This window comes from Oncorhynchus gorbuscha, unplaced genomic scaffold, assembly GCF_021184085.1.
Source record: "Oncorhynchus gorbuscha isolate QuinsamMale2020 ecotype Even-year unplaced genomic scaffold, OgorEven_v1.0 Un_scaffold_8806, whole genome shotgun sequence".
Lineage (NCBI taxonomy): Eukaryota > Metazoa > Chordata > Actinopteri > Salmoniformes > Salmonidae > Oncorhynchus > Oncorhynchus gorbuscha.
In genome coordinates, this window is record NW_025751906.1 from 1 (window position 1) to 11,683 (window position 11,683).

General features: G+C 45.7%; 1 protein-coding gene across 1 annotated transcript; it reads right to left on the reverse strand.

The window, feature by feature from the left end:
* Positions 1-2,004: 2,004 nt before the first annotated feature.
* On the reverse strand, positions 2,005-11,146 carry LOC124030016. The gene is made up of 9 exons (XM_046341536.1): positions 11,129-11,146; positions 10,476-10,949; positions 10,185-10,419; positions 6,021-6,195; positions 5,580-5,908; positions 5,246-5,527; positions 3,607-3,773; positions 2,701-2,949; positions 2,005-2,582 (listed from the first exon to the last, which is right to left on the reverse strand). The coding sequence occupies exons 1-9, from the start codon at positions 11,144-11,146 to the stop codon at positions 2,316-2,318; spliced, it is 2,196 nt and encodes a 731-aa protein (XP_046197492.1). The 3' UTR covers positions 2,005-2,315.
* Between the last annotated feature and the right edge of the window lie 537 nt (positions 11,147-11,683).

Consider the following 11,683-nt stretch of genomic DNA (forward strand, 5'->3'; position numbering starts at 1 on the left):
TGTACTTCGTTCAGTTACGCCTTCCTGTTTGACATTCCCTGAGATATGATCCTATGTTACTTCACTCCTTCCTGTTTGACATTCCCTGAGATATGATCCTATGTTACTTCACTCCTTCCTGTTTGACATTCCCTGAGAGATATGATCCCTATGTTACTTCACTCCTTCCTGTTTGACATTCCCTGAGATATGATCCTATGTTACTTCACTCCTTCCTGTTTGACATTCCCTGAGATATGATCCTATGTTTGACATTCCCTGAGATATGATCCTCCTTCCTGTTTGACATTCCCTGAGATATGATCCTATGTTACTTCACTCCTTCCTGTTTGACATTCCCTGAGATATGATCCTATGTTACTTCACTCCTTCCTGTTTGACATTCCCTGAGATATGATCCTATGTTACTTCACTCCTTCCTGTTTGACATTCCCTGAGATATGATCCTATGTTACTTCCATCCTCCTTCCTGTTTGACATTCCCTGAGATATGATCCTATGTTACTTCACTCCTTCCTGTTTGACATTCCCTGAGATATGATCCTATGTTACTTCACTCCTTCCTGTTTGACATTCCCTGAGATATGATCTATGTTACTTCACTCCTTCCTGTTTGACATTCCCTGAGATATGATCCTATGTTACTTCACTCCTTCCTGTTTGACATTCCCTGAGATATGATCCTATGTTACTTCACTCCTTCCTGTTTGACATTCCCTGAGATATGATCCTATGTTACTTCACTCCTTCCTGTTTGACATTCCCTGAGATATGATCCTATGTTACTTCACTCCTTCCTGTTTGACATTCCCTGAGATATGATCCTATGTTACTTCACTCCTTCCTGTTTGACATTCCCTGAGATATGATCCTATGTTACTTCCTTCCTCCTTCCTGTTTGACATTCCTGTTTGACATTCCCTGAGATATGATCCTATGTTACTTCACTCCTTCCTGTTTGACATTCCCTGAGATATGATCCTATGTTACTTCACTCTCCTTCCTGTTTGACATTCCCTGAGATATGATCCTATGTTACTTCACTCCTTCCTGTTTGACATTCCCTGAGATATGATCCTTCCTGTTACTTCCTGTGTTACTTCACTCCTTCCTGTTTGACATTCCCTGAGATATGATCCTATGTTACTTCACTCCTTCCTGTTTGACATTCCCTGAGATATGATCCTATGTTACTTCACTCCTTCCTGTTTGACATTCCCTGAGATATGATCCTATGTTACTTCACTCCTTCCTGTTTGACATTCCCTGAGATATGATCCTATGTTACTTCACTCCTTCCTGTTTGACATTCCCTGAGATATGATCCTATGTTACTTCACTCCTTCCTGTTTGACATTCCCTGAGATATGATCCTATGTTACTTCACTCCTTCCTGTTTGACAGTCCCTGAGATATGATCCTATGTTACTTCACTCCATCCTGTTTGACATTCCCTGAGATATGATCCTATGTTACTTCACTCCATCCTGTTTGACATTCAACCTCTGAAATGAAAAACAACACAGTGGAGAACTAGTAACATTTTATTGAATCTAAACGAGAAATCAAATGAAATGACATTAAATGACTTTTAATAATGTGTGTGTCTGTGTGGTGTGTCTGTGTGGTGTGTCTGTGTGGTGTGTCTGAGTGGTGTGTCTGAGTGGTGTGTCTGAGTGGTGTGTCTGAGTGGTGTGTCTGAGTGGTGTGTCTGTGTCTGAGTGGTGTGTGAGTGGTGTGTGAGTGGTGTGTCTGAGTGGTGTGTCTGAGTGGTGTGTCTGAGTGGTGTGTCTGAGTGGTGTGTCTGAGTGGTGTGTCTGAGTGGTGTGTCTGTGTGGTGTGTCTGAGTGGTGTGTCTGAGTGGTGTGTCTGTGTGGTGTGTCTGAGTGGTGTGTCTGTGTGGTGTGTCTGAGTGGTGTGTCTGTGTGGTGTGTCTGTGTGGTGTGTCTGTGTGGTGTGTCTGAGTGGTGTGTCTGAGTGGTGTGTCTGAGTGGTGTGTCTGAGTGGTGTGTCTGTGTGGTGTGTCTGTGTGGTGTGTCTGAGTGGTGTGTCTGTGTGGTGTGTCTGTGTGGTGTGTCTGTGTGGTGTGTCTGAGTGGTGTGTCTGAGTGGTGTGTCTCAGAACCTGACACAGTGGGAGGCGAGCGACGACATTCAGTTGGAGGAGACCACCAGCTGCCCGAGTATCTGTTTGTTCTTGAGTGTTAAACGGTGTACAAGTGTAATCTGATGCGTTGTCTCTGAATATCTTATTTTCCTAGAGTTTGTCTGGCCGTCCGTTCCTGCTCCTCTTCCCCGGGGGGACGTGCCAGACTCCTAGTACTGCACCTCAGTCTCTTCAGGGGTGGTGCTCCGCTCGGAGACGTCCTCTCTCGTCTTCTGCTTTCTGGAGGTGGATGGCTGGTTCTCTACCGCGCCCGTGGTGCGGTATCTTCTCCCTTCAACACCTGTCTCACGGAAGGCGCTGGTTTCACCGGCTTTGGAAGGATTCACCGCGTAACGTTTGGCTTCCATCCGGCTGTCGTGGCGCACGAAGTCGGCCAACGTCTCCCCGTCGGCATTCGGGAGAACGTTTTTTTTAACCTGTAAGAAGAACACAAACACAGACACACAGATAAAAATATTATATTTTAGTCCTTGATGGTTTTCGGGGTCAGCCGTTGGGAGTAGGATCTGTTCATTTAAATCCCGTCTGACTGACATGACTGAAGATGGGAGTCCGCAGGTCAGTGAAGGTAGGGCGTCCAGGCAGGCCCATCTCCTTCCACGCCTCCATCAGGTAGACGGGCAGGTTCTTCATCTCAGTGTTGGTGGAATTGAAAAAGAAGTACCGGGCTTTCTTTCCCCCTGGGAGGCAGTGCTTAAATTTCAGGAAGTCTGAAAACCAAGAGTACTCCTCTTTGGTCAGCGACATCTGGATCCTGGTTTGCATTTGTTTTGCGTTTCCCACCTATTAGAAAATGGAGGAAAAAAACAGGCATTATAACGCTGTGGTGCCTGCAGTCGTTTCCAAAACCAACCAGCCACGTTCAGGTGTACGGTTATAGACTTACGTTGATCAGACAGGTCCCAGACAGGCCCCAGACAGGTCCCAGACAGGCCCCACTGGGCCATGTTCAGGTGTACGGTAATAGACTTACGTTGATCAGACAGGTCCCAGACAGGCCCCAGACAGGCCCCACTGGGCCACGTTCAGGTGTACGGTTATAGACTTACGTTGATCAGACAGGTCCCAGACAGGCCCCAGACAGGTCCCAGACAGGCCCCAGACAGGTCCCAGACAGGCCCCACTGGGCCATGTTCAGGTGTACGGTAATAGACTTACGTTGATCAGACAGGTCCCAGACAGGCCCCACTGGGCCATGTTTAGGTGTACGGTAATAGACTTACGTTGATCAGACAGGTCCCAGACAGGCCCCACTGGGCCATGTTTAGGTGTACGGTAATAGACTTACGTTGATCAGACAGGTCCCAGACAGGCCCCACTGGGCCATGTTTAGGTGTACGGTAATAGACTTACGTTGATCAGACAGGTCCCAGACAGGCCCCAGACAGGTCCCAGACAGGCCCCACTGGGCCATGTTCAGGTGTACGGTTATAGACTTACGTTGATCAGACAGGTCCCAGACAGGCCACGTTGGACCTCCTCCACCTCCTTCACCATCATGTTTCTATAAAGGCCCTGGCTGTGGCCGTACATGGAGGTGAAATAGGCACACAGGAATCCGTAAAACCGGTTCTGGTTCCTCTGTGTCATTGTTTCTTCCAAGGTTTCTGTGGGAACATGAGAATAAAAACAGGATAACTTCCACAATGTCCTGTGAACATCTATAATAATAACAGACAGCTTCCATAATGTCCTGTGAACATCTATAATAATAACAGACAGCTTCCATAATGTCCTGTGAACATCTATAATAATAACAGACAGCTTCCATAATGTCCTGTGAACATCTATAATAATAACAGACAGCTTCCATAATGTCTTGTGAACATCTATAATAATAACAGACAGCTTCCATAATGTCCTGTAAACATCTATAATTATAACAGACAGCTTCCATAATGTCCTGTGAACATCTATAATAATAACAGACAGCTTCCATAATGTCCTGTGAACATCTATAATAATAACAGACAGCTTCCATAATGTCCTGTAAACATCTATAATAATAACAGACAGCTTCCATAATGTCCTGTAAACATCTCTGACATCTATAATAATAACAGACAGCTTCCATAATGTCCTGTGAACATCTATAATAATAACAGACAGCTTCCATAATGTCCTGTAAACACCTATAATAATAACAGACAGCTTCCATAATGTCCTGTGAACATCTATAATAATAACAGACAGCTTCCATAATGTCCTGTAAACATCTATAATAATAACAGACAGCTTCCATAATGTCCTGTAAACATCTATAATGATAACAGACAGCTTCCATAATGTCCTGTAAACACCTATAATAATAACAGACAGCTTCCATAATGTCCTGTAAACATCTATAATAATAACAGACAGCTTCCATAATGTCCTGTGAACATCTATAATAATAACAGACAGCTTCCATAATGTCCTGTGAACATCTATAATAATAACAGACAGCTTCCATAATGTCCTGTGAACATCTATAATAATAACAGACAGCTTCCATAATGTCCTGTAAACATCTCTGACATCTATAATAGTAACAGACATCTTCCATAATGTCCCGTAAACATCTATAATAATAAGACAGTTTCCATAATGTCCTGTAAACATCTATAATAATAACAGACAGCTTCCATAATGTCCCGTAAACATCTATAATAATAACAGACAGCTTCCATAATGTCCTGTAAACATCTATAATAATAACAGACAGCTTCCATAATGTCCTGTGAACATCTATAATAATAACAGACAGCTTCCATAATGTCCTGTGAACATCTATAATAATAACAGACAGCTTCCATAATGTCCTGTGAACATCTATAATAATAACAGACAGCTTCCATAATGTCCTGTAAACATCTATAATAATAACAGACAGCTTCCATAATGTCCTGTGAACATCTATAATAATAACAGACAGCTTCCATAATGTCCTGTGAACATCTATAATAATAACAGACAGCTTCCATAATGTCCTGTAAACATCTATAATAATAACAGACAGCTTCCATAATGTCCTGTGAACATCTCTAAAGGTATAGAAGAGTGGAATAACAGTGACATCCCAGATTGAGGAAAAACTTACTCAGCACTTGGGGGATCATGTCCTTGGCAAGAGACTGGCACTCCAGCAGGCTCTTTGTAGACACCCCCTTGCCCTCCAGCAGGCTCTTTGTAGACACCCCCTTGCCCTCCAGCAGGCTCTTTGTAGACACCCCCTTACCCTCCAGCAGGCTCTTTGTAGACACCCCCTTGCCCTCCAGCAGGCTCTTTGTAGACACCCCCTTGCCCTCCAGCAGGCTCTTTGTAGACACCCCCTTGCCCTCCAGCAGGCTCTTTGTAGACACCCCTTGCCCTCCAGCAGGCTCTTTGTAGACACCCCTTGCCCTCCAGCAGGCTCTTTGTAGACACCCCCTTACCCTCCAGCAGGCTCTTTGTAGACACCCCCTTGCCCTCCAGCAGGCTCTTTGTAGACACCCCCTTACCCTCCAGCAGGCTCTTTGTAGACACCCCCTTGCCCTCCAGCAGGCTCTTTGTAGACACCCCCTTGCCTTCCTTGTTGGAGATGGCTCCTTTCACGGACTTGTTGATCTCCTTCATTGCCCGGTTGATCTCCTTCCAGTGGTTTTTGGTCAGCCGGCAGCCAGGCGGAGGGGTCTCCTCGGAATATTGGAGAAACGCACCGATAGTCGAGGTGTAGTGGTTGACCGTGGCGACGGCCTTGTTCTGCTGAAGGGTCTGAAACCATCTTAACACACACACACACATGCACGCACACGCACAGGCACACACACACCACCCATTAGTGTGTTGTTAATGAACACTGATGAGACTAAAGAGAAAGACAGATCTCTGCTCACCTCCTCATGTTGTCCTGGCATGCCAGGAAACTGAGAGTGGATGGATATTTCTCATCCTTCGCCATGAACTTCAAAAATTGCTGCACCCTCTTGAGCTTCGCGGCACAAGTTTGCTTCAGCTTATTGTTTGGACTGGGGCCTTCACAGGTCTTCCTGAACCCCTCTATAAACACACCTAATCAAAGACACATAACATTTAGGACTGGGACCTTCACAGATCTTCCTGAACCCCTCTATAAAACACACCTAATCAAAGACACATCACATTTAGGACTTAAGACAGATCTCACAACATAAATCAGACGGGCTGTTTTTCTAATATGTTTCAAACACAAATCATTTGAAGACAAAGAAGACATTTAATTCTGTTCCCTCAGATGAATCTAATCAGACTTGAATTAGTCACCTGCACAGTCAGGACAGACAAATAGGACGGGGCAGTGGACTCAAAGTGAACTCAGGGTGGGGTCTGGGGCGGAGTGAAGCAGGCCAGACACAGGACAGACAAATAGGACGGGGCAGTGGACTCAAAGTGAACTCAGGGTGGGGTCTGGGGCGGAGTGAAGCAGGCCAGACACAGCGGAGGACGGGTGGGGTCTGGGGCGGAGTGAAGCAGGCCAGACACAGCGGAGGACGGGTGGGGTCTGGGGCGGAGTGAAGCAGGCCAGACACAGCGGAGGACGGGTGGGGTCTGAGGCGGAGTGAAGCAGGCCAGACACAGCGGAGGACGGGTGGGGTCTGGGGTGGAGTGAAGCAGGCCAGACACATCGGAGGACGGGTGGGGTCTGGGGCTGAGTGAAGCAGGCCAGACACAGCGGAGGACGGGTGGGGTCTGGGGCTGAGTGAAGCAGGCCAGACACAGCGGAGGACGGGTGGGGTCTGGGGCGGAGTGAAGCAGGCCAGACACAGCGGAGGACGGGTGGGGTCTGGGGCGGAGTGAAGCAGGCCAGACACAGCGGAGGACGGGTGGGGTCTGGGGCGGAGTGAAGCCGGCCAGACACAGTGGAGGACGGGTGGGGTCTGGGGCGGAGTGAAGCAGGCCAGACACAGCGGAGGACGGGTGGGGTCTGGGGCGGAGTGAAGCAGGCCAGACACAGTGGAGGACGGGTGGAGTCTGGGGCGGAGTGAAGCAGGCCAGACACAGCGGAGGACGGGTGGGGTCTGGGGCGGAGTGAAGCAGGCCAGACACAGCGGAGGACGGGTGGGGTCTGGGGCGGAGTGAAGCAGGCCAGACACAGCGGAGGACGGGTGGGGTCTGGGGCGGAGTGAAGCAGGCCAGACACAGTGACCCTAGAGTTACAGGACTTGCACACCGCTTAACTTTTTCCACTTATTGTCACAGCTTGAATTGAACAAGAATTAAACATAGATATGTTTGTCACTGGGCTTCACACGATACCCCATAATGTCAAAGTGGAATTACGTTTTTCATATTTTGTTTTTTACAAATGAATTAAAAAATGAAAAAGCTGAAATGTGATGAGTCAATAAGTTTTCAAAACCCTTATGTTGTTATGGTAACGTCGAGGAGGAGTAAAAATGAAGTTTATTTAACCCTTATATTACCAGGTATAAGATAAGTAGCATGGACTCACTGTGTGTGTAATAATAGGAGGAGTAAAAATGCACTGAAGTTTATTTAACCCTTATATTACCAGGTATAAGATAAGTAGCATGGACTCACTGTGTGTGTAATAATAGGAGGAGTAAAAATGAAGTTTATTTAACCCTTATATTACCAGGTATAAGATAAGTAGCATGGACTCACTGTGTGTGTAATAATAGGAGGAGTAAAAATGCACTGAAGTTTATTTAACCCTTATATTACCAGGTATAAGATAAGTAGCATGGACTCACTGTGTGTGTAATAATAGGAGGAGTAAAAATGAAGTTTATTTAACCCTTATATTACCAGGTATAAGATAAGTAGCATGGACTCACTGTGTGTGTAATAATAGGAGTAAAAATGCACTGAAGTTTATTTAACCCTTATATTACCAGGTATAAGATAAGTAGCATGGACTCACTGTGTGTGTAATAATAGGAGGAGTAAAAATGAAGTTTATTTAACCCTTATATTACCAGGTATAAGATAAGTAGCATGGACTCACTGTGTGTGTAATAATAGGAGGAGTAAAAATGAAGTTTATTTAACCCTTATATTACCAGGTATAAGATAAGTAGCATGGACTCACTGTGTGTGTAATAATAGGAGGAGTAAAAATGCACTGAAGTTTATTTAACCCTTATATTACCAGGTATAAGATAAGTAGCATGGACTCACTGTGTGTGTAATAATAGGAGGAGTAAAAATGAAGTTTATTTAACCCTTATATTACCAGGTATAAGATAAGTAGCATGGACTCACTGTGTGTGTAATAATAGGAGTAAAAATGCACTGAAGTTTATTTAACCCTTATATTACCAGGTATAAGATAAGTAGCATGGACTCACTGTGTGTGTAATAATAGGAGGAGTAAAAATGCACTGAAGTTTATTTAACCCTTATATTACCAGGTATAAGATAAGTAGCATGGACTCACTGTGTGTGTAATAATAGTGTTTCAAATGATGTTTGAATGACTACCTCATCTCTGTACCTCACACATACAATTATCTGTAATGTCCCTCAGTCGAGCAGTGCATGTAACGGCGTTCGTCTGTTGAAAGAAGAGAGTCGGACAGAAATGCAGCGTGTTGGTTACTCATGACTTTAATGAATGAAAAACGCGGTACATGAAATAACTGAAACTAAATACAAAAACAACAGAACGGAACGTGAAACTAATTACAGCCTATCTGGTGACTACAACACAGAGACAGGTACAATCACCCACGAAATACAAAGTGAAACTATGGCTCCCAAATACGGTTCCCAATCAGAGACAATGACAAGCCCCTGACTCTGATTGAGAATCGCCTCAGGCAGCCAAGCCTAACTAGACACACCCCTAATCAGCCGTGATCCCAAATAATACAAACCCCAATACGAAAACAACATATAAACCCATGTCACACCCTGGCCTACCCAAACATATAACAAAAACACAAAATACAATGACCAAGGCGTGATAGTGCATTTCAAACACAGATTCAACCACAAAGACAAGGAGGTTTTTCCAATGCCTCGTAAAGAAGGGCACCCAATGGTAGATGAGTAAAAAAAAAAAAATGTGAGTACCACTCCTCCATATTTTCAAGCATAGTGGTGGCTGCGTCATGTTATGGGTATGCTTGTTATTGTTAAGGACTGGAGAGTTTTTCAGGATAAAAAATCAACAGAATGGAACTAAGCACAGGCAAAATCCTAGAGGAAAACCTGGTTTAGTTTGCTTTCCACCAGATACTGGGAGATGAATTCACCTTTCTGCAGGACAATAACCTGGTTTAGTCTGCTTTCCACCAGACACTGGGAGATGAATTCACCTTTCATCAGGACAATAACCTGGTTCAGTCTGCTTCCCACCAGACACTGGGAGATGAATTCACCTTTCAGCAGGACAATAACCTGGTTCAGTCTGCTTTCCACCAGACACTGGAAGATGAATTCACCTTTCAGCAGGACAATAACCTAAAACACAAGGCGAAAATCTACACTGAAGTTGCTTAACAAGAAGACAGTGAATGTTCCTGAGCGGCCAAGTTTACAGTTTTGACTTAAATCTATGGCAAGACCTGAAAATGGTTGTCTAGCAATGATCAACAAACAATTTGACAAAACTTTAAGAATGTTGAAAAGAATAATGGGCAAATGTTCCACAATCCAGGTGTGGAAAGCTGTTAGAGATTCACCCAGACAGACTCACAGCTGTAATCACTTTTAGAGACTCACCCAGACAGACTCACAGCTGTAATCACTGCCAAAAGGTGCTTCCACAATGTATTTACTCAGGGGTGTGAATACTATTATATTTCTGTATTTAATTTTCAATAAATTTGCAAACATTTCTACAAACATGTTTAGATTTTGTCATAATCTGTAGAGAGAAATCAATTTAATCCATTTTGAATTCAAGTTGAAGCAACAAAATGTGGAATGAGAATACTTTCTGAAGGCCGTTACTGTGATCAGCTGGGCCCTTTTCTACAACGTGAACACAAAAACAGTGAGGCAAAACAAAAGCCTTTTTCAAATACAAAATACTATTTAAAGACAGTACTTACTCAGAGCAGAGCCCGGGAAGGGAGTTTGGCTGCTAGACTTGGGCGCCGTGGCCTCCTCTATCTGGGCTCTTGAACCTACGACTTGGTCCTGCTGTAGCTCCTCTTGTTCTGTGTCTGACGCGGTCTGAAACCTGGACCTCTTCGCTGACCTCGTCTTCCCGACCTCGCGTTTGCCGACCTCGCCCTGACACTCGTCGTCTTCTGCCTTTTCAGTAGCTGATACCTCTTCCTCGCTCTATTCAGTTCCGAGGTCAGCTTCAGGTTGTCCTCTCTACCGGATTGGATGGTCGCACTTCTCTTGGTCAGGGCCTCATCGCGCTCTTGCAAAGCTTTCCGCAGCCTCAGGATGGGCGCCTGGCAGTGGCAGGAATAATCTCCGCAGCTCACGTCCTCCTCCTCCTCCTCTTCCAAAGGAGACAGCAGTGAATCTAAAGAGTCCTCCTCCTCTTCCTGCTTCGTTTCCGCAATATCCAAACGGGTGGCCAGCGGGACGACAGGGTTGGACGCCCTCAACGCGGCCAGCCGCTCCATGGTCAGCCGTCTCCTGAGTTCCTCTAAAGCCCGTCTCCTCTGCGATCTGTCGAGCTCTGTGTGCGACTCCATGTGCCGGTCCAGCCGGCTGGCATGGGCGGAGCATCCCGTCACTGGGCACGGCTCCTGCCTGATGTTGACGCGGCCCGACTTCCAATTACAGAGGAGGATCCTCTCCTCCGTGTTCCTCACATTGTGCGTGTGCCTCAGGTGCTGACTGAAGCCGACCACGACCTTAGGGCAAAGCGGACAGGAGCACTGCAGAGCGCACCGGAGTTCTCTCTGGTATGAAAAAAAAAATGTCAAAAGAACATTTAAAAAAAAAAAAATAAACACCACACAATCAGTGATCCAACAAGTAGAATGTTCCAGGCTGATTAGTTGTTGCTTAGAAACAACACCTGAGACCACACCTTCTCACTCAAGAACATCTTTAACCCCGCCTTCCACTCCAGACACTAAAACACTCCTCCTCCCCACTAAAACACTCCTCCTCCCACTAAAACACCTCCTCCCACTAAAACACTCCTCCTCCCCACTAAAACACTCCTCCTCCCCACTAAAACACTCCCTCCTAAAACACTCCTCCTCCCCCTCCCCACTAAAACACTCCTCCTCCCCAATAAAAACACTCCTCCTCCCCCACTAAAACACTCCTCCTCCCACTAAAATACTCCTCCTCCCCCACTAAAACACTCCTCCTCCCCACTAAAACACTCCTCCTCCCCACTAAAACACTCCTCCTCCCACTAAAACAATCCTCCTCCCCACTAAAACACTTCTCCTCCCCACTAAAACACTCCTCCGTTGTCAGTGTGGAGTTAATCAGGTCTCCTCCTCCTTCCACTAACTTACCAGTTATCTCTCCCTCCTCCTCCCCACTAAAACACTCCTCCTCCCACTAAAACACTCCTCCTCCCCACTAAAACAGTCCTCCTCCCACTAAAACACTCCTCCTCCCCACCACT

Excerpts from the sequence above, each read along its gene's own strand:
- LOC124030016 (XM_046341536.1), bottom strand. Across the intron at positions 10,420-10,475 it reads AGGCCCTGACCAAGAGAAGT|AGCGAGGAAGAGGTATCAGC; the intron begins GCGACCATCCAA and ends GGAACTGAATAG. Across the intron at positions 2,950-3,606 it reads CTGGGACCTGTCTGATCAAC|GTGGGAAACGCAAAACAAAT; the intron begins GTAAGTCTATAA and ends ATTTTCTAATAG.